Source organism: Contarinia nasturtii, unplaced genomic scaffold, assembly GCF_009176525.2.
Source record: "Contarinia nasturtii isolate CC-2019 unplaced genomic scaffold, AAFC_CNas_1.1 Cnas_scaffold_129, whole genome shotgun sequence".
Classification (NCBI taxonomy): Eukaryota; Metazoa; Arthropoda; class Insecta; order Diptera; family Cecidomyiidae; genus Contarinia; species Contarinia nasturtii.
The window spans coordinates 3,084,468-3,109,099 of NW_022197486.1; the positions used below are offsets into that span (position 1 = coordinate 3,084,468).

Consider the following 24,632-nt stretch of genomic DNA (forward strand, 5'->3'; position numbering starts at 1 on the left):
AAAATATGTTTAAACACAAAGAAGACAAAAACCACATAACGAAACGAAATTAATTTCTAGCTAAGGTTAAAGTGGTCTTAAAACACAATGAATGACACCCAAAATATTTTTTTTTTTTTGACTGATACGCTATTACCTAGATTTTGATGCGATTAATGTTATTGTTTTGATTGTGTGTTCCATTTCAATTGAAAAGACATGCTCATATTTCAAAGGTTTTTTGCTTTTAAACTAGATAGAAACGTGAATTTTGCATAGAATTAAGACAGGCCCAAGAAATTGAAACGATGTTAACCATGACTCAACACAGCCGTGGTCAGGAACGCAATTATTACTTAAACGAAATGGAAATACTGATGGCCCAAGATGTATTTAACAAATCATAAACATTTCAATTAAGCGACACATGGGTCTGAGTCCTAATTGATATGTTTAACGTATTGTCGGTTTTCATAATTGAGGTTCAAAGTTCGCTTATTTTTATTGATAATGTGTTGAACACATTAGGCTTGTTCAATTTTTTTTTTTTTGGCTTTTTTGCGAATTATCAATTTGAAAAGTCAAATTATGAATGCAAAGACAAGCGTTATTTTCAAATTATAATTACAATAAATCGCCGAGAGCAAGTCATTAATGTGTTTCTATGCGATCTGTATGCATCCAAAATTTAAGTTTGTAAAGTGAAAATGCACAAAAAATGTTAAATTATCGCATTTGCAAAAAAAAAAAAATTCCAGGGAGAAACAAAATTGAACAAGCCTTGTAAACATTGAATTTCCAATGAATCATTGGCTGCCAATTTTTTGCCTAACAAATTAACCTAAATGCCATAATCAGCAAATTTGGTTAAATAAGGTGAAACTCAATTTTTTATGCATAATAGTTTACTCCGTATTTTTGTATCACAATGGATTTTTATATCTACAATTAATGTCGAATATCGAATAAATTCTACGTGATTTAATTTTCTGTAACCGAATTTATACATAACATTGAATGAATCAATCATATAAAAATGGTTTCAATGCGTTTTATGATGTCTAAATATTGGCAAAGTTACATGAACTCAAAAAAATTGCGAAAAAAATTAGTGAATAGGAAGCCAAATATTTCGCAAAAATTCTCGTTAACCTTCTCTGTGTTAAATTGCACTTTATAAAGTGTAACGCTAATAAATCACACACATACAGTGTGTATGTTATAAACAACGTTAGTTCGACGATGTAATTTAAGCCTAAAGTCAACATCCTACGCTCTAAAGTCACTGAACGCATGATGATGCACACAGCAAGACGACATACAAAACAAAAACAAAAATCAAAAATTCGCAATTCAGCGTCATCAATAATGCGAGAATTGAACATTCAAGTTCATTGGATAAGAACGTGCCAGTGGTATGTGGCTAGACCGAAGGTTAAACAATATCATTCAATGATCGATTTAATTTCACTGGATGAACACGTTTTCGGTGTACAAAAATGCTTGGCCCAAAACTAAAAAGCCGAATATGAAAAAATGAAAGAGAAACAAAACGATATGATATATAATTGCTCTGCCATGAATTACCGTCACAACCATACAATGTAAACGCACAAATATCGATACATACACAAAACAATTAAATTATATAATGCTTAGTCGATATGATGATTGGTAAACTGTGTCATTAGTGATTGTTTGTTGTGAATTTTAAAATGTCGAATTCCGACAAGTGGAATTGACTATTGTCATGAATTTTAAATAGATTTCCTTTAAATGTATAAATGCAAATGAATTGTTGGTTTATCATTGGTGCGAATTAAATTGAGTCTTTTGAATCGATAAAGTAATTTTCAAGCGCTACAAGCCATTGCTCCATTCGATGGTCATTTGGGTGGAATTTATAGTCGAGTGTTTAGACGCAGTGAATTCGGACAAAAGACGAGCGCAACATGACCAACGAATTCAAATAATTTCATTCAACCAAAGTGCGACGATAAATCACAGCAAGTGATCTTTAAATTGTGCGTGATAAACAATTGAGACGTACAAAAACAAATCACTGGACACAATCGTTACGAGTACTCGTTTGTTATGTCCTCCTCAGACAAGACAAATATCATGCCAACCATTGTATTTAATGAGCATTATACTCGCACCGACCACATTTACTAACAATTTGAACGGTTGGTAGTTCTTTTTTCTTTAATTAACCTTAACGACCATCGGCCAAAATTGACTAAGTACGGTATATGCGAATAAATATTAACCGAATCAAATTAAAGTTCATTCATGTTTTTTTTTATTCGACACAATCAATCCAAGTCATGATTGGAGCAATCTTATGAAAATGCTTTGAATTCAAATTGAAATTCATTCAATGTGAATGATTCATTTTTAAGAAAAGAATTTTTTTTTGATTAAAGATTAACTATTTTTTTTCGCTCTGCCGGTAAGCTCGGTGTCATTTTTATTTTATTCATCATTATGTTTTATTTTGTGTGTGCCATTCGCATAAAAAACCAATTTGTATTAAATTCAACCTCAAGATAAGAGCATCGACTGCGACTGAACTTTTCATGCTTCATATTAAAAAGCCCGATTAAAGATTTTTAATAAAAAAATATTTATAGAAATATGATATCAAGTCGCACACAGTCCTAGTGTGGCATAATCTGAAGCATGAGTTTATTCAACCGTAACAAAAAGGTAATCTGATGCAGTTCTTCTGAATCTTACCTTGAACGTTAACTCCACACCAATAAACTAACTGAGTGACACAATAAAAGTGGTATCGAAAAAGAATAAGATTTTCAAAAAAATCACCACTTTCTGGCTAGCAAAGTACATGAACAATGTACATGAGTATAAAATTCAAAAGCATTTAACATTAAATGTTACGAAAATATTGTTCCGTTTTGTTCCTTTTGTATAAAATGTTGACGTTCAATGTTGCAATAGTTGTGGACCAACTTCTTCCGCATACGGAAGAAATCATTTTTAAAATGGTCATTCTCATTTTTGTTGTTTCTTTTCCATTTGCTTCTTTCCGTTGTTGTCTGGAATTATTGTTCGTATGAACGATCGATTCATTGAAACGTGGTTGCTATAATTAAAAATGCTGTTCAATAACCGACAACCGACAGTTGTCCTTTGAAGTTTTTCGATGCTGTTTTTCTCTTCTTTGTGTCTTTTCGAATATTTTTTTTTTTTTTGGTTTGTGTTCCTTGACCGATTGCGTAATTAAAATGGTATTTGTATTGAAGACTAAAAAGACGTAAGCACAATAACCGGTACGATCTTTGCATTTCTGATAAATTAATATGTGCGTATGGCGTGCACGGTCGCGAGTAACAAAAGTCCAGTCTTAAATCAAAGTTAAATGAAATGCTTGTTTGTTCAGTCTACGTGAAAATAATTTCGATTTGTTTCTCTCACTTTCTGTATCTATTGATTTCAATTTCCATCATTTGATTTTGAATTCGCATTGTGTTTCATCGTCGTCGTCTCCATTATATTTAATTCGAGGCGTCAAAGCAAGCGTCAAAGTTCAGACGTTTTGTTGTTATTTCAAACAATCAATTTGAATCGGTTTTTCTGTATATGTATTGACTGATGAAGTTGCCCTTTTTACCCTGTGCAAATTAATTTGAAAATTTCGAGAGAGAAAAAAATAAACTTTGTAACATATTCATGTTGACCGAAAGGAAATCAAAGTAAATAAAATTAAATGTAATTAATACCGCTAATTCACTCTCGCTAAGTGATGAATGTATCGTCAACGACAGAGCGATTGCGTCAGAATATAAGCGCGCTACTATTGTGACTGTTCTTTCTTTCTCTCTCAGTCTTTCGTGTTTTTTTACTGCGTAAAGAAAGAAAAATTAAATTGTCATCATATTTCAAGGAATTTTCTACAGCTATTTTGAAATGTTTTAATATCTTTTTGTTGTTTCCGACTGTTGATTGTTCGGCTTCCGTTGATGTTGTTTCACTTTTTATTTATTTATGACAATTGTGCTAATTGATTCAATTGAGAATATTTGACGTATTTGTTTCAAAATGTGAACAACAGATGTAAGAGTGGATCTTCGTATACTCGGGAGTATTTTTTCCATTGATTTTAAAAGACTTCCGTAGATGAAAGCCATCCGAAAAATCACCAAATGGCTAATAGTATTTTAGTATCAAGAAGAAATGGACAGAATGTACATCACGATATCTGTTGATTTTTGTCATTTAAATAAGTTTTTGCATTAAGATCAATATCATTTTAAATTGGGCTTTCGTTTTGCGCCCATTTGTCTTCAAATAAATGTAAACACCATTTGTTTACTAAACAACACCGACAATTTACGATTCGCCTTTGCGAATTGAATGTAACGCTCATTTGCTGCATAAATATTTTAAATCGAGAGAATTTCAAGATTTCAGTTCCGGGGGTTAAAAAAGTTTTACACCGGATATACACAGCCGAGAGACCTTTATGATCGTTTGATAATGAATGCTACAATGTACCATGAACCGAAGAGCAATGTTTATAAGCTGAACAATGCTTGTGAAATCCGTTACATGAACGCAAAATTTAAATAGCTGTAGGGCATTTTTTGACTTGATTCGCTGTGGAAATTCTTTCCGTGGTTCGGATCGAGCGTTAATCAAATCTCAATATGCTTGCTCTCACTTTCATGGTCATGCACAACAGAAAAAAGGGACATTATCACATTGTCGATGTTTGTTTCTAGGCCGCGATATGTTTTCTTGGCTTCCAAATTACGTCGTAATTTATGAGCAAAAAGTTTTTTTCTTAATTATTTGCTTAAAAACGTGGAACATTTAAAATGTAATTACAAACATGTATAATTGACAGGGAGTCCCCAGAATTGAGCGTGGTGAGGATGATCCCGATGACCTTCGATTAGAAAAATCAAAAACCAGAAAACGAGATTTTTGCATTAATTAGACAAGTTTTAACAATACACAATAATAATTATTGACGCTAATGCGCGCGAACGCACGCACACACATACACCACATAACTGCGCACACGAAATAGAAGAAATAGCATGAAATGTTATGGCTTGTTAAATTCAATCATTGGAATTTATGATGTTTAATGAAAAGCAAAGTGGCATGAAAACAATACAATGCAATTGAATAATTTTGAGAGCGGAACATCTCAAAACCAATTGCAAAGGGCATTGAATTTAACTCACCTGTCCAAACAAAACAACAACAACATACATATTTGATCTAATTTATTCAATAAATTAACAGGTGATCAATCAATTTTGTGCAAATCTTATCATACGCTGTGTCTGATCGTCTGCGAGTGAAAAAAAAATAGTTGTGTGTACGTGTGCATACATTGTCGATGCAATGATTCAACAAAATGAAATCTTGTCCGTTTGTATTTCCTTTTTCTTCTCCACACGCGCATATACACTTCGTCGCTCGCAAACCGATTTATGTGAGAAAGAAGAGAAGCGAGGAAAATTTAAAATTATTAAATGATCAGAATTGCAACGAAATGAATAATAATGAAGGTAGCAATTACGTCAAATTGATTGAAAGGGTTGCGGAGGGGGAAACTACATACCAGCCAATTCAAGCGAATGTAGCAAGAATAAAGTAAAAAGTAGCCATTTACTGAAAATATACCTAATTTGCTGTTAGTTAGGATGCGTGCGTACATATATCTCTTGTAAAATATAATCAACAATAATTGAAATGTGAGAGACGGAGAGAGAGAGACCGGCTCAAACTACGTATATATTTTCAGTTCGGTTTGCATTTCCTGATTGCACAGTTCTCAATTCATCCAGTTACTATAAAATGCAGCACAAAATTTGACGCTTCAATGGGCTCGCATATAAAAATCTAATTTTAAAAAAAGTGCATATATTATCTCTCCATTGCACAGTCGCTAAAACTTTTGGTACGATGACGAATGAAGTTGAAAAGACAATCTGAACGCAAACAACGCAGAAAAATAAAACGACAGAATTAAACTGAATGACATTTATTTATTGAATATGCGCATCAATATCATGATATAAAATTCACTGTCAACAGTTATTTGATTGCCAATAAAACCGCCCACGATAAATCATCGCTTATAAACTAATGTTTGATGGATATTTTTGGCATCAATAATAACACCCGTTATTCGCAGAATATATTAAGTTAGCGATGGGTTACTCTTTAAGATCGCACTCTGATCGCTGGTTGTCTGTGTGTATTTTTAGGTGTGTTTCTGTGTGTGTGTGTTTTTTTTTTCGTTTTACGATTTTCGATCCAAATATAAAGCCGGTTTATTGACCCAAATTCAACACATTGGCTCCGCATTAATTGCCATTTGAACGACTCCACTGTAAATAGGTACTCACCTTACTAATTTCCTCAACAAAACTCTTGCAATATTTTAATGGCATTTATTTATAAAGAATAAACGATTAAAATTATGAAAATACGATGATACTTAATGCATTTTGTGATGCCATCAACTTGATCAAGTTCGCCTTGACTATTTTACGCTGGCCCGCAGTGCATTGAAACTTTATAATTTGTGGTTTTGCGGGCAATCAGATCTGTTTTTTTCTTTAATTTTTGCTTCTCTATGCCACAAACTACGGATGTACGCGCATAAAGTGAAACTTTATATTAGATGCATCGCATCAGAACCACACATTATGGCAAAAACGAGGTTCTATGTGGCCTATTATTGACAACGTTGCATATCGTTAGTACTGTATTGTAAATTACCTGCAATATATTTCCTCAACCATTACGGCGCAAATGTTTTTTAATGGATGGTAATTTTTCTTTTTTTCTTTCTTTACTCTCTCTCTCTCTCTGCCTTTCTCGATTTGTCATAATTAGCCATTATTCATAGTGCACAGACAATTTAGAAACTCTTCTTCAACATGACAAATCCATTCAATGCAAATCGAATGCGCATACCGTAATTATATCGCTGCAATCATTTGGTCTGGAACAATCTTTCTAATGGTTTAAATTTATGGACATGTTTGACATTTCTTCGTTTCATCTTTGTTTTAAAAAACAAAACAAACGCATTTAATTTGACTAAACGGATTGGAAAAGACGATGGCCACGACGACGAATATAACGTTGATGAAGATAAGCGCGTGAGCGGCGTTAAGAGTTAAGTGTAACGGAATTTTTCCTAATCAACCATTTTCGAAAGGTACATTGCAATAACGATACACACACGCATACGATGTGTCTAAGTCATTTTCCATGTAAACGACATAATGACCAATATCTCGTTATCAAATTGATTCTTTTTCTCGTTTTCAAATACCTGCTTTAAAATACGAGAAAATGATTGTTAACTATTTTGTGTGTTGGAAGTTGTTGAATGCACGCACATCAAGAAATACGATAGACGAAACAACCGATCGAAGAAGATATTTGAACATAAAGCACATAGACACACAACAACAACAACAACTCACACTCGCATGACAAAGAATGATTTTGAAGCGTATGGTTCCACTTTCTACAAAATCATTACCGTCACCGCCATCATCATCGTCAATATATCTTCATTTTCATCGTCATCATCATCGAAACGAATAAGCTCGGCCAATTTATTCGGCTGACGATCGTAACGTGATATTATGTCATTGATTTGATTTTTACTATGGCGATCAGTTAATGCCATCGAATATACCGACCACGGTAATCTATACGATTAACTCTAATCGAATTGGAAGGGAATGAAAATATTTATATTGTATGTATGGGATAGGTTTTCTCAGATCGGCAACCATATCGAATGCATTGAAGAGGAAAACAGAATCTATAACACTGTGTGAGATAAAACCATGCATCATGTAACCGAAAAAAGCTCAACAGTTTGAGAGAGCGAAATGTATACACGTGTAGGTTTCGTTTCATTCACAAGCCAATCAAAGATTGAAAACCGAAGGAAAAGCTTGATGATGAAAGCATTAAATAAAATCTGGAAATAATACAATACTAATAAGAAACATACATACACACCAAAAAAAAAATGATCGAAACACCATAAAGTCCATCGGATCGGATCGAATAGCTTCGATTGTATTGCATGATTAATGCGCAAGAGAGGCAAATGTCGGCATAAATTGATAGTACCCGAACAGAGAGAAGAAAAACAAAATATGTAAATAAATTGATGTCGTTGAATTTCTGTACACCGTAACATTCCAACGCGCAATACAATCACAGTGAATACCGCGTGTGCAACACAAACACTAGTCGTTCTCTATGCCGTTCGATCTCTTTTTCGCTCGTTTACATTGGCCTGATATTTCTTTGAAATCAACTTGGATCAGGCTCAAATCTCGTCTTTTCCCCCTTTATCTCCATCGACATACCAGCAATCTTTCTCACTCGCTCTCCGTAGACAACAACACGTTGCTATTTATGAGTTGCTCGATCTCTTGCTCTAGCTTTCTTTCTCGTTCTTTCTCAATATCTTTTGGTTGGCGACGCACTCACTTGCGATTCAATGAACAACATACCAATAACAATAATCATTATCGCGCGCGCCGCACCGAGAGTGTATACACACTTTTACTCAGGTGTAACCTACTTGACTGCTTGTGGTTGCTTATGCTGTCGATTAGTAGTAAAAAGAACGTCGTTTCGAACGGTGCTTTGTGTTGTTGTTATTTTTATTTATTTTTTTTTCCTTCATTTATAATATATATATTTTATTTCTCGTTCCATTTCATTTTGTATTCAAAAAAAAAAAATTGAATCACATTTCACATTTCATAAAAGTGTTTGTCCGTTCGTTTACAAAAGCAAAATATTTTTTTCCTTTGTTCATATACAAAATTATTGTTTTTTTTTTTCGTTCTGCCGTGTATGTGTATATTTTTTGTTGCAAATAGAAGTGCTTGGTATTGAAAAATATTTGGAATAAAATTTAACGTTTTTTTGTTCGTTCGTTCGTGTGTTGTTTTTTTTTTTGCCACAATCAACAAAAACAAACGTTAAACAACAGAGAGACATACCAACAACGATTTGACACAGAGCTTAATATACAGAGAAAAGATATATACAAAAAAAAATCACATTGTGAGGCTGCAGAAAATTGCCATTACAAATTGACATCCAAATTAAATGGAAACATTGATTTTCGGCTTAATCACCATCCAAAAATATTAGATACCAACAATGTCAAAAAGAGAGATAAAGAGAGAATGAAAGACGATGAAAAATAGAAATAATTTTCAATTCGATGATATAGATTGTATTGTTTACATTTCATTGAATGACAGTTCACATTTTATTTCCCATTTTATTTCCTATAAAAAATATTTATAAAATGATACACATTTTATTGCATTCCATATTTTGAAGTTTTAAAGAACGACATTTGATAAAAGCGACACCGATTCAATGATTTATACATGTCGGGTAAATATTTGCTTTACATAAGGTGTTTTGAGTTTTAAAAAAAAACGTGCACACCACCACACACACAGACGCTCATCTAAAACTAATAAAATCTCATCAAATTGGCCAATTGCACATTGATAACAAACAAGGTGAATTTCAAAGGTTGAGCTTTATGTTCATTTCTACATGAGTCTGTGTCAGAGATTGTCAGAGATGACTGATCAATAGACAATCTAGTGAAAATCAGTGAAGAAACGATCTTCATCACATAAGTTTTTTTTTGTTCGGTTTTCATTCTTTTGAATCTACGGTGTTCATTCAAAATGATGTCAATAAAAATGAGATATGCCACGATTCAAATCGATTTTGCTCCGAAAAAACGTTGCAAATGTGAAAGAAAAACTTGAGAAAAAGTCGGTATAATTTCGAAAATCAATCATCTATGATGACTGCAGAAAAATGAAAAGAAAGAGTGAGAGAAAGAGAGAGAATAATATTAAAAGAGCAAGAGACCAAAACTCACATGCAATCGCATCTAAATTGAGCAAAGAAGAAAAGAAAAAGAAGTTGTGAGTGCGAAGAAAACAAAAACTAATAATCACAAAGTCTCGCGATCGAAAATCAAAGCCAGTAGCTGAATATGCAATTCAGCGGGCGCCCAATATATTCGTGATAATTTGTGTAAGCACACAGCCGTGAATGCATACAAATCAGAAGAGAGAAGCGAGCAAAAATAACAACAACGATAGCGACGGCGACGACGAAAAACTCGTACATTTTTTGAAAGTGATTGTTGTAACAAAAATTGTCGTCAATATATGCTTTGGATGTATGACGCATACGTTAATATGCTGCTTTTTTTTCTTTCTATCTTTCTTTTGATGTATGTAGCGCGTACCTGTTTCACTCATTGCGAAATCTATATATATATATACATATAGCACAAAATATGTCTTTCATCAGTTAACATTTCATATGTAGTTGAAGTTGTGGTATTTTTTTGTGTTCGATTTGCTTGAAATGTATCCTATAGCATAGTTTATTTCATTTTTTTTAATGTTGAATCTATGGAGGCTGTTTACATGATACAGGCGCCGTATGATATTGAGTTGTGTGGACCGTTTTTCCAATGATGTTTGGGCGCGCAAGCGTTCGCATGGTCGCATCAATTCGATTCCAAAACTTGTTTATACTCAAGCCATCAAACTTCCCTATAGTTTCTCATCATATCGGGACACATGACGTCCATTGCAATCTTTCCAACCATTCATTTAGTGCTTTTAAACAATAATGGACGAACGAGATTTTAACATAAATAAAAATAGCGATAATTAACCGATATCGATGTGAATGTGTGTGTGTGTGTTTGTGTGACACATGCAAAGAATGTTCAACACTTTCCGTCATTCGTTCAACGCGCAATAAGGACACACATTCGTATGTTTATTTTTGTTGCTGTTGTTAATCTCTGGTCGATTCCAGTGGAATCGGAAAATTGCATACGACATTGCTGTTTCAACTGGTATTGCTGCATCAAGCAAGTAGCAACGGAATGAATTTACGAATCGCAAAACTATTTTGTTTCGACTAGTTTGACTCGATTTAATCGACTGGTTTCAAAACTCTATTTATACCAGCACAATATCAGCAACAGCAAATATGCAACGCTGTGGCTCTTACCTCAATTTCAAATTAATGCACCTTATTTTTCTACTCTCCTTCTTCATAATCAAAAGGCACATACATTTTGCGTCTGGGTTTTTTTCCATTCCAATTGAAGCGAATTGAGAAAACGAGAAAGAAGAGAATCTACACCCAAAATTGTCATGTATCGAAGAAAGAAAAAAAACAAGTTTGTGCACAAGTAAAATGACCGAATCACGCATTTAAACTTGCAACAATCACTGTTGATTACATTGGCGCATTCTCTCCCATTTGCTTTCTGTATCGATATCTCGTACAGGGTCTTAAGTTATATTTCCGTTGAACTAGCTAATTATAGGCTGAAATACAATGTGTCCCAACTGGATATTATCACCTCGCGTTAAACAAACGAAACAACAACAACATATGAAATTACTTTATTATTTCGAATTGCCAATAATCGGTCTTAATTGGTATTCACACCCAAAACCATCAATAATGTTGATAAATCTCAATTCAATTTGAACAATCACACAAATTTCGCAGAAAATTCATTCGAATCAGGGGAATTATGGGCAAATTTCAGTTCAAACGAATTTTGATTTATATTAATTAATATTATGGAAACATTTGCATTGGTTCATTGAAATGCCGAAGTAATTATCAAATTCTATGGATAAAGAATAATTAGCAAATATCAACCGCTTCATTCAGGAACTGAATCGATAAATTGGTTAATGGTAAAACTGTCAGCACAAGTAATGCAGAGATGTCTTACCTCAATCTTATTACATAATTTCCTGTATGTGATTAAGTCCTTGGCATTTAATTGAAATGAACTCAACCCAAATGATAATCAAACCTAGATCTTTTTGATAGTGCTATAATATGTACACACTTGACATGAACGTCATATATTCAGACTAAAATCCATCTTCGTCCATTCCTCCAAGCGAATTAAACACATTGATTGACTTCAAAAAAAAAAGGTGAATTGAACACCACATAAAATGCTCGTGTAAATAAATTTTGAAATGTTCACCTCAACATATGAGCGAGAGAATGAGATACCGAACCGAAAATAATTTCACAATATAATATGCCGAAAAAATCGCTATGCTTTGCAATTAACTGAAGACAAATATTTATCGTTTGTTGTGGCTGAGAAATCACACATCGGCATGCGATATGTTTGACATGCTCAGCAAATGACTGGAGCGCAAAAAAAAAACTGGAGTATGAACAACTGTGAATGAAGTTCCACAAATGAAACAGTTTTGGATTGATCTTAATAAGCCGTGTTGACAAGCCTTTCAAATTGGATTTGGCTGTTTACATGCCGATTTTTCGAAATAATAATGGCACATTGCTTGCCGTTGCAATTATTTTATAGCATTTCACATTGGTTGAAGATTTTTACACCGACCAACATTCAAGGGCATTATGACTACAAAACACACACCATTATGGCTGTCAATACAATTTGGCAAAGTTTTGTTCGCTGTCTTCTTCGTTTCTTTTGAATGTTTCACATGTTTGTTGTTGTTCGGATTATTCCGTATATTGTATTTTATCACTGCATTTGGTATGTGAAATTTTTCGAATTCACTGTCTTTCATATATTCAAGCATGTGTTTGTATGTGAGTCAGTGTTACTTTTTTCCCTCTGTTGTTTCGTTCGACCGAAAGTGGCATACATATGAAATTGTCAACATAGTTTAATGTTATTGGTGTCAAACGAAGCAAACAATGATTTTTACGCATGTATTAAGTAATAATGTGTGCTTACACATGAAATTTCCAAAAATATGTGAGCGATCGCGTCATAAAAAGCTACATGCGATAAACCTTCAGCAACAACAATAATAAATGACCCTTTTTTTGCATGTCTTAAGTCTAATGCAGTCGCTAATTGATCAAAGCAAATACACTCAGATTTTCAACACACATTTTGTTGTTTTTCTAAGAATAGCCGTTTGTCGTTTGAATTCATGAATGCAGGCCAACGAACACGTAGCACACCTTTGCACTTTATATTCCGTCTCTATTTCCATCACACATAGTTCAAGGTTGCTTGGTGTGGCCATTCTCATATATGATTACATCGTATAATTTGCATAAATATGATCGAGATATTTGGCAACCACTCGCATATCTTGTGAAAGTAAAACTACAGAAATCGAGCGGGTGTACAACGAAGAGAGTCGAATTTCGATAAAAAAAATGAGTTACAATTTGAAATGATATATATTTCATAATTGGCAAATCCATCAAACCATGACTTATGGCTCGCTATAAATGTGCTCACAACAACAGCAAACAGCAGCAGCAGTAGCAGATTGAAATCGAAATGTTGAAACAGTCACTTTTTACTAAAGAATTATTTTTTTCGTAAGCCATAACGTTTATTAGCAATTCACCCAGATACTTCGATTTATTTAATAAATACACACATATCGGTATTGAATCAATAAACAGATTTATTTGATTTTGTTGACAATTCTGATATCTGTTTTGTCGTTGTCTTATTCATCGAATACACACGGAAAAAATTGTTAGACAGTTCGTCATCAAGAAAATAGGTTATTTCACATAAATGGGAGCATTTTCAATAGGTGACGCATTTTTTTTCCCTGTATTTTGGTTGATGCAAATTGCACAATGTTCACTAAATTCATTCCATTACGATTGTTCAATTGTACATTTACGTCAGATACATACAAAGACAACTTGTTGTGGCGAAAAACAAAACTGGAATCTCAATAATGGCCCTGCAAGAAAAATGAGATAGCACCAACAACATAAAGTAAAGGCCAATAGCACTAAGAATTTAAACTTTGTTTGTCTCTTGAGCATATTCGTTCTGCTTTAAACGATACTGCTTGGACGATCATGGAGTATTCTGGCGGAGAAAAAAAACCACCGATTCCCTCGGTCGTTTCAATTAAAGAGAAATTTTTAGTGGCATCGGATAACGGTATTGTGCCTGTCGGGTATGTTCAGATAGTACATGCGTGTTTTATATTTCGCCGTATTCACTGTGTTTTTTACAAAGAAGCACTCAGAAACCGATTATACCGAGTTGATGCTTCGAACATGGGTTCTGAATATTTTGCCGCCGCCGCCGCCGCAACACACAACCGATCATTGCACAAACAAAGTGAATGTGCGTTCAATACACTTGGCTTTAGTCGATGCTCGTGTTTTTTTTTCGATATTATAACGAAAAAAAGAAGAATGCTGTACAAAACGAGCTCTGTTTATTACACATTTCGATGGATATTTTTTTTCTGTTCAAGTTGAATGCTATTTAACCCTTAACCGCACAGGCTAAAACAGTAACGTAAGCGCACAGGTGGGGTCTTTTTGGACCCATGAGAAATTTCATACAAAACTTATGCAAAATGGTATCCAATGAGTAAAATATGTCATTTTATAGTTTGAACATAGCTTATTCCTTACTTTCCAATACAGCATCACAATTTAATATTGATTTTTATGGAAAAAAAAATCAATTATAGCCAAAATTCTTGGTAGTTATTGATATGTACGACTTTCAGACAGTCGTGTCTTTCACTAATATCGCTAATCGACAGTCGTTGGCCAGTTAATGTGCTTCGTGTACTGCGCCGAACTACCTCTCGATATGTAAGATCAATATAGAGACTGCTTCCCGAAGGGCGATCGCATGAGATCGCGCTGCTTCCGTTCTTCCTCCATACTTGGCAAACATGTTGTTAGACGTTCGCAACAAGGCAAACCCTGCCACACCAGCAACGTTCACCAAATTCACGAAATATGCCCATACATTGTGTTTTGGATAGGATAGATCCGTAAGATCTCCGCAAGAGCTGGATCTAAGCGTGCGTAGGCCGCCGCATGATACATACTTTGATTGGCACGCCTGCTTTGATTTGCGCGTCGAAGCAACACAGAAAAACGAACGGATATATCATGCGGCGGCGTATGCACGCTTAGATCAAGCTCTTGTGGAGATCTTACGGATCTATCCTATCCAAAAAAAAAACAATGTATGAATATACGAGGGTTGCTCCATAATTTTTTTTAAAAACATATATAACACAGTTGTTTTTTGTCGAAAATGGTTTTATTGTTTTTCAAAATATTCCCCGAGATGATCGATACACTTTTGCATTCGATGAAACCATTTGTCATAGCATTCGTGCCACTCCGAAACTGATATCTCCAAAACGTGTGTTTTGAACGCTTCAACTGCTTCTTCTGGTGTCGAAAATCGTTGACCACGTAGTTTTTTCTTCACGCTTGGGAACAAAAAAAAGTCATTGGGTGCCAGGTCAGGACTGTACGGTGGATGACCCATCAGTTCGATGTTTTGACCGGTCAAAAATCGAGTAGTTTGAAAAGATGTGTGAGAGCTCGCATTATCGTGATGAAGAATTATTTTGCGACGGTGGTTGTTTTTTCTTATTTCACCAAACACTTCGGGCAAACAAATGGTGGTATACCAATCAGAATTGACGGTCTTACGATCCTCTAGTGGAACGGTTGCCACATGACCACTTCTCCCGAAAAAACAGGCGACCATTCGCTTCGAAGTGCTTCTTGCTCGAACAACTTTCGTTGGGTTATCTTCATTTTGGAAGACCCATACAGTCGACTGCTGTTTCGTTTCGGGGTCATAGGCATATATCCACGATTCGTCACCAGTGACGATTTTATTAACGTCTTTTGAAGCACCACGATTGAATTTCTTGAGCATTTCTTTACACCAACTCACACGAGCCATTTTTTGTTCATCGGTCAATTTATGTGGGATCCAACGAGAGCAAATCTTTTTTACGGCTAAATGTTCATGCAAAATTGTATGTATGCTGTGGGATGAAATGCCCAAAGATGCCTCAATCTCACGGTAGGTCACATGACGATCTTCCATAATCAGTTTTCTGACAGCATCGATGTTTTGTGGCACAACAGCCGATTTTGGACGACCTGTATGAAACTCGTCTTTGAGCGAACTACGACCGCAACGGAATTCTCGGTACCAGTTATAAATTGTCTGAAGGGTTGGTGCTTCATTGCCAAAGGCCAAATGAAGTCGATCGAAACACTGTTGTTGAGATAATTTACTTCGAAAATCGTAGTAAATCATTTTACGAAAATCTTCACGTGTAAAATTCATTTTTTTGTTGAGTCGCAGTTTACCAGTCACTGTAAACAATACAAATAGCGTTCGTACGACAAAAGGTTCAGGGCACGAATACATACCAAAACATCAAACTTTACGAATATGACAATGGTTTACATCGGGCAACACTATAAGTACCATTTTAAAAAAAATTATGGAGCAACCTACGTATATTATAATGGCAAATGCCATTTGATTTGCGATGAACAGTATACGTCACGGACAAAACAATTTACTGTGTTGTTGTTTGATGAAATGTAAATTGTTGTGTCAACAAATCTCCATGAGTTTCATATTGGCCCATACAGAATACATCATTTCCCATACAAAATAATTTGGGGTCCAAAAGACCCCGTTGTGCTTTTACGTTAGTATTTTGTATAAGACTTCCCAAAACTTCATCTATGCACCAAACATTGAAATTTTTGATTTTATCACATAGATATGATATTAAAAAAGAAAACGCTCAGCGAAATTTTCCAATTTTTTTTTATATTTTTGTGATTTTTTCAAAAAACTAACTCTTAGGGCCTAAGAGACCCCACGTGTGCGTTTGAGGGTTAACACACACCGATACAAAAATGCATGATACTTGTATTTATGCCCATTGATACGTGCGATGCCCAATGAACGTTTAAATAAAACCAAAGAGTTTTGCATCCGCTCGAAAATCAAATGAAATTCATTTGAAGAAGAAAAAAAACAACAACATTTTTCCTATCAAATCGTAGCTCATTAATTCAATAGACACTTCCAAATCTCGCTCATTTAAGCTAGTTCACATTTCATGTGCATTTTGATAGATAAATCTATAAATAGCAAAAACAAAAAAAAATTATAACGAAAAGGTAATTGCGCTTTTGAGATGAGACGAATAAGGCCTGTGAGAGTTACACAAAAAATGCAATGATGATTCATAAAGCGTAATTTATTGTAGCAGTTTGTTCACGATAAACAATATGAATACGAATGTAAATAAAAATTTCTTTCTGTGTAGAATGAGGCACGGAGCGAGTGGATTAACCGAGTAATTAACCATTTAAGTCATTCAGTTTGACGTGTTGAATTTGATAACAATTTGCTTCCTTGTTTCTTTGTTTGAATCGAAAGGTGTTTTTTGGACTTTTGGTTAACTTTTTTTGCGAACATTTGGGCTGAGTTACCATTTGGTATGCAACGATTGTTCGCATTAATAATTCGCATACAATCACTCGAATGTATATGTGTGGAATGCTGCTACCGCTTTTAACACAGGCCAAATGCCCATTTGAGCTTCGTTTTTTATTTGCTTGTGTTTCTTTTGAAAAATCTGTTTTAATCAACGCAATTATAGTGCTCATTATACATGGGCATACTTAAATCATTTCTCGATTATTCATCACCATTAGCGCTGCTGCGTACATAGATGAATGATTGAATTGAAACGAAACAAAATAAAAACAGCTTTTTTCTGATCATATTCAGTTAAAATAAACTAAAATAAAAAAAAGGGCCACACTTGTTTGGATTCCGAATTCCATGCGCAAACAAATTATTTATTTGGTTTCGATATGATTTAACTTACCGTATTAATTCAAATGGTGATTTACGTGTTTTTGACGTTGATTTAATTTGAATTCCGCAAAATACAAATTTCATATCTCTCGTTTGAGTGTGCATTTAAGATGTTATAAGAGAAGAGAAAAAAAAGAGATATATCATTGCAATACACTCAATCAAATATCCATTTATGAGTATACATTATATGAAGCGAATACACGCAATCGGCTTTTTTCTTCACATTTCGTTGGCTTGAGCTCATGTTATGTCGTGTGCATGGATGTTTTCCTACTTTGCTACCTGTCGTTTTTAAACATCATTTCCATTTATCACTTATTCATATGTATTAAGTGTTTGTTTTTACAAGTATTGCGTTCAGTTTTTTCACTCGCATCCAAATTAAACGAAAAACGATAGAGATATTTACTCATCTTGGCTCTCTCTTTCTCATGCATTGGTCATTTGGTTATTTTCCATTCGATTTTAATTCTTCAAGTCAGCATTATGTTGCTTTTTTTGCTGCAACTTTGGCCATCGATGAAAGATGCCTGTGTATTTGTGAGTATACTGCAAAATCGAAACGAAAGAAAAGAATAAATTAAACAAGAAAAATTACGATTATTGTGCAGTTCGTTCAGTGAACACATGTGTATGCATACAGTTGTGGTCGTGATTGTAAAACATACACACATCACATTTCGTTAGACCGAGAATAATGCTCCATTAACCCAGTTTCAATGAAATGGACAATGCACACAAGCCCGACTTTTTTTATGTTTTGTTGCTTCTTTTGTCGCTTGCGCTGCTTCTTTCCATGTGAGGAGAAATATGTGCATTTAACACACACATATACACACATCAATATTGTATTTACACGAAAGAAATGCGATTCAGATCGTTTGCCGCGCGCGCATTTAAACACACGTCAGTCAACGGTTTTTTTTTTATTTGTTGGCACAAAAACCAGCAAATCAATATTGCTCACATGCATGTTGTGAAGTCAACGTTACCAACCAGTTTAGTTGAAGCAAAAATTTCATCGCATTTCATTGTCGAATTGTTAATTTATCACTCTGTTCCGTTTCAAAGAATGACCACAGACGAAAACAACAGAGATTAAAATATGGAGGGAAAAAACGTCCAGTCAATATATGTGCAAATTGATCTGATCAATATTCTCGACTCAAAATCGCTTCTGATCAATAGTTTTGAATGAGTTTAATCTCGGTATTTATCGATCAATCATTAAATTATTCCGGTTTTATCTTGAATTTCACTCCAAAAACTTCCCTTAACATCTTCTGTTTTTCAATAATTTTTTCTGTTTGTACGATCATTCACCGTCTCAACACACGTGCATTATTCCTTAAATAGAGAATTGGAATGCCGAATTGAAAGCCGCAGACAGAAAAATAAAAATTGAATTTCTCCGATCGGTTGGCGATCAGGTTTTTTTGTGTTTGTGTGTATTTTTGCTGTTTCAGATTTCATATACATAGGCGTTAATGATGTGCATACGTCTACAAAGAAGCAACAATAAAATAATAGAATCCAAATTGAAATCAATTTCACGATTGATATTATCGGGTGGTGTGCGGTGGCATGGCATATAAAATTTATTGGAGAGAAAAAAATGATGCCATGAATTCGTTTATCTTTTTTTTTATGTTTGTAAGAAATCATACACACTGCGTGCACAGAACGATAAGAAGAAAAACAATCACAATACACAAATAATTGCTCCAATCGAATTGAATCATTTTTTTTTCTTCAGAAAAAGTGCGATTTTCGTTTCGATTCGATTTATGTGTTTGTTGTTATTTGAATGGTGGTTTGTGCAATTGCACACTGACATTCTCGTAAGCATGAAAAGAGAAAACAACATTTGATGCGTGCGGTTTTTACCTTCTATTTATTATCATTGCTAAATGCCATAATTAATGACGAATTGCGTTACAAAAGAGAAAAAAATTCGAATCGAATGTGTTTTTAAAAGTAAAACAGCGTCGATCGTTTTAATTTTTCTTTTCGTTCGCTGTTGCTGCGGTTGATCGGACTTTGGATCGATCAGATTCGATTTTTTTCTGCACTCTGCGCTCTGTACTGTGCAATATTGCATTAAAATTTAGATTTATGTCAATGCATTCAATACAATTGATGCAAATTCATTGCAATCGACTTGCCGGACAACATGCTACCCTTATTATCTTTTATCTGTCCATTTGATCGGCGAACACTCGACTCGCGGGCCAGATACACATTACTCTTTAAATCATATTTTCGCTTCATCGTATATTTTTTTGCTTCTCTTCTCCGTTTTGTTTTCAGCAAGTTTTCTTATCGATGAACGCTGTGTAGAACGTGAAAGACAAGTTAAAGTAATAATGATTCAGGCAATAACAAAAAAAATATGATTATGAGCAAGATCTTATTAGGTTGAGAGTGTGTGTATGGTTTTCGAGAGAGATCTGCAAAGGTCGACCACAGAGTAAAAATCTAATTAACCCGTAGCAGGTTTTTTTTGTAAATTCTCATCGAACAGCAACTTCGATGAATTGAAAAGAGAAAAAAAAACCAAACGCCGAATGCATTTTGAAAGCGAATGTATGTGTTTTGTCACCTTTGACACATTTCCAGCATCTTTCATATTGTACATTTTCCTTAAATTCGACGTCGAGTCGAGCGTGTGTGCATCTCAAAAACTTGTTTGAAAAATTACGAAAAAAAAGAAATAAATAAATCTAAATGGCAGTAGTGTGAAGTGATTAACAGCATTCATGACCTTGTTACTCATTTCGATTGACGTAAAACTGTAGAAACATCATAACAATTAACATTCATTTCATTAGGTATTATTTCAAAAGATTGCATAAAATAATACAGCATTGGCAGATTTAATGAGATTTTCGCACAAGATGTTTCACACGACGCGCACGCGCACGCTCATCCAAGCAATTTGATGAAAATCGTTGTTATTTTCTATCGTCTTCTCTTCTATTGACTCTCAATGAAAATCGATTTTCGATGAAAAATCGCACACATGAAATACCGATCAAATCAACGATATTCGGCATTATTTGCATAATAATTTTCAGAACATTCAAATGGCGATACAATTATGTATGTGCAACGCTCGCATTATTATTATTATTTTTCGTGTCTAGTTTGATTTGCTCGCTCTTCTGGCTGCTATGCATGGGTTTTTGCCGTTGTAAATATTACTTTAATTGCCAAACCGGCTAAAAAATTGGGCCATTACATGGCTGTTTAGTGTGCTGAATTGTGTTGTACGAATATTATTATATGCGCATATATATCCAGCGCTTTTAGTTCATTCTCATTCTGAGCAAATCAAGGCTTTTCAAGACGTTTTAAACTTGTTTTTCTTTTTTTTTTTTCATCGCCATCATGTACTACACATGATTTTACGCAATCGTAATTATTTGTGTTGCTTGCACTAAATTTCGATTTGAATTTAATTCAGATGCATTAAATTCGTGTACACATGAAATGCGTGTTCCATTTTCCGAGCTAATGATTGTTCTTCACTTGCCATCCCATGGGCCATTTCTGATTATTTAATAAAGTGCGACTTCGTGGGAAATACGAAAATATGAAATGAAATATGACTGTCTGTTTGTTGATTTGCACGGGTCGCGATAGTAAAAACTCGCTGTCATGGACAATGACAACTAAACCTACACTCACAATACAAAAGACAGTTGCTGAAGTCGAATGAAAGAAGAAAAAAAGTTGCGCAGAAAAAAATTTCCTTCCGTTGAAATCTGGTTTGACCGTTTTTTTTATTACTGGATTTTCTGCTACTGATGAACGCAACCACTTTTCAATGCGCACCAACAGTAGTAATAGCAGCAGCTTCCTTTCGATCGAGAGATTTACAAATAAAACTGGTCTACTAACTTTAAACCACTTTGCTCGACCCACATTCCACTTCCCTTTTTTCCACTTTTGATCGCTTTTTTCCAAATGAAACAAATCAAGCTTCCACATTTGATTCTAAGAGCATGTCACTTTTCCTAGTTCATCGCTTAAATGTTATCACCTCTCTCTCTCTCTCTCTCTCTCTTTGAAAACATATATTTACGTTTTGTCGTTGAATATTTCCATCCGTCGACCAAAGTAAGGTGGATTTAAAGTGATCAACGTTCGATTTATTACAACTATGAGAACTAGTTCGTTGAAATGATATTCGACGGTTTTTTTCTACGCATTCCTTTCGTTTTTCAATGGAATTTGCTAAAGATCACATTTGGATGGATGTTTTTTTTTTTTTGATAATTTCAAAAGTTGATAAATTGATAATCAAAAGCCTTGAATTTAAAATAGTCGAATTTTTATTGGAGATTATTCAAATATCGAATAGTTTGAAATTCGAAAAATGTGTAATCAAATGTGTAATTACTTGGTTTTAATAAGCCAATGAATCAAATGAAAAACTCAAATGACACACAAATCAAACATGAAAATTGTTGATTACGCATATCGGCACAAGATAATACCATACACACAATGTATATTGTACAACTGCAATATCGCATTCCATTCGATTGCATCAAATCTTACCATTCATACGGAATGAAATCAACTGACCAACCAAATGATTACATTGATCGATAAATCGTATGGAGCATATAATGTTCGACAAAACAACAGCTCAATGAATCGTTGATTGTTTACATCGTTTTGTTTGTTGTTGATGGTACTGTTTCTACCGTCGTCAACATCGAAACAACCACCACGACGACAACAACGATGATGACGATGTAAACGATGACGACTTGTTGTCGTTGTTCCCCTTCCTTGTTTCTCAATCGAATGTATGTGCTGTTTGGCCAGTTTGATTCTCGGCCAAACGAATGATTCTATTGGCTTTTGATCGTTTCTTCGTAAACCAACCGCTCAATTTTTCATTCGGCACGAAAATAATCGGATCGAAACACTTCAACTCGTTGTAATTTTTATTTTTTATTTTTCTTCCAAATATTAAGGAAGTACCAAATTTGTGTTCAAAACTTTCCAGTGCATTATTTCTTATTCTCGACTGAACAAGTGACACTGATAAGGCAACATATTTTAGAAATATTAAAAAAAAACACTTTTCTTTGAACAAAAAACACGAACAGAAATGAAAGAATCGTGTCAACGAAATAAGTAGATAAAGAAATATTTTGTAAAATTTTTGTACACGAACGACAAACACATTGCAATTTTCTAATTCACTGGTCGAACAATATCGAAACCGCCGTAAACGTGGCGCGTGCATTTAGTCTATGTGAATTTTAATAATTTGTGTAAAGTGCAGTGAAATTGATAGTACTTATAAATCATCTAATTTTTTTTCTCTTTCTTTCGGGGTGTAATTCAATTTCAGAAGCGAGAAAAGACAAAACATCGACTTACGGGAAAAACAAACAAACATTTATATGAAATAAGATTTAACCAATATTAACAAAAAAAAAAACATTTATTAAGACATAAAATCACATACAAAAATGCACGGAAACAGAAATAAATTATGCGCTAAATTATCTAGTGCCTTTTTGCGAAAGTGGTGTAAGTATTTTTAAGATCATTTTTCTTTTCGCTTGTTGTTATTTTCTACGTTGAAATTTTTATGGTTTGCTTCTGTTTTTTTTTTTTTTTTTCAAATTGCAATTTTATACGAGCAATTAAGTTGAAAGCCGAGCAAACTGTTAATGTGCGAGCACAAATCGTTTGAGGTGTAAAAACAAATTTCTTTTTTTTTCGCGCTCTAACGTTTATATATTTTTCTTCACTGACGATTCTCAGCAAGTGAAATTGATTTCATTAAAGTGCAATTTTTGATATATGGATAGATTTACCGAGTGAAGACGAAACTGAAACTTTTTTTTTACAACATTTATTTTAAAATTTTCAATTTTGCTTTTCCGTTCATCAACGACGCCTTCACTTATGTGAAAATTGAATGTGTCTTCGTGTTAGTTTTTCTTTATTGGTCGCAAATAATATGTCTGGTTGTGGTCAATTCAACAAGAATGGAGTTGAGTCTCTGTATCTAGGTTTTTTTTTGGGATATACTCGCATAAAATTGCAGATGAAAAATATTCGAATATTTCTATTGTGGCCGGTGATTATTTCTTTAGCATTTAAATGGGAAAATCGAGAGTCATTTTTTTTTCTTTGACCAATCTAATGAACAATGCAACGGATTTATTGCCAAATAAAAGAGTTAAATGAAAATGTTTGCTTCTAGTTCATTTGTCGAATGGAGGCCAATGGCCATAAATTTGTATGTAAAACAATAGTGAAAGATTCTCTCTTTTTCATTCATTTGTGTGCATATCAAATGGTGATCGGCGCACATAATGAAAACAGAATTAAAGAAGAAAAAGATGCGCACATCAACAATAAACATGTACATGGTGAACAACATGGTGAATACAACGAATAAATTTATCATTATTGTTTGATCGAACAAAGCAAATCATATAATAACAACCATAAAAATGATCGTAGCATAAGTAAGTGACCATTGAGCAAGTGAATGAAAGAGAATAATTTCATTTTCACATGACAATGTCAACATCGAGTATGCACGACGTATGTGCTTGAAGTTATTCATTTTGGTGGATAAAATCATCATCGGAATCGTTTCTATTTGTTTTTGCAACCGAAAATAAAATGAGTTCGAATTGTACACGATAATGAGTTGGCACATTATTCAACCGGCTACAAGAAAATGAGAAAATTCTCTCAATTCACATTGAAATGGCAAAAAAAAATTATAATAAAAAAAGTATTTTTTTTTTTCGTTGCCATTAATAATTGTGCTCTTTCACTTGAATGACCAAAGTGAATGATAGGATTTTTCTTTCGTTTA

General features: G+C 34.0%; 1 protein-coding gene across 6 annotated transcripts in view; it reads left to right on the forward strand.

Annotated features, from left to right (window-relative positions):
* Positions 1-24,632, forward strand: part of LOC116345116 (scavenger receptor class B member 1) — a 64,315-nt gene that overhangs the window by 20,511 nt on the left and 19,172 nt on the right. Inside the window, exons 1-2 of one of the 6 annotated variants that reach the window (XM_031774205.1) lie at positions 8,544-8,656; positions 23,142-23,323. The exons of 3 other annotated variants lie outside the window; for them this stretch is intronic. In XM_031774205.1, coding sequence (XP_031630065.1) covers positions 23,263-23,323 — 61 coding nt within the window. In that variant the 5' untranslated portion in view covers positions 8,544-8,656; positions 23,142-23,262. Of the gene's footprint in view, positions 1-8,543; positions 8,657-22,946; positions 23,324-24,632 lie in introns of those variants that run through there. 2 more of the 6 variants (XM_031774222.1, XM_031774213.1) reach the window with 2 other exon arrangements.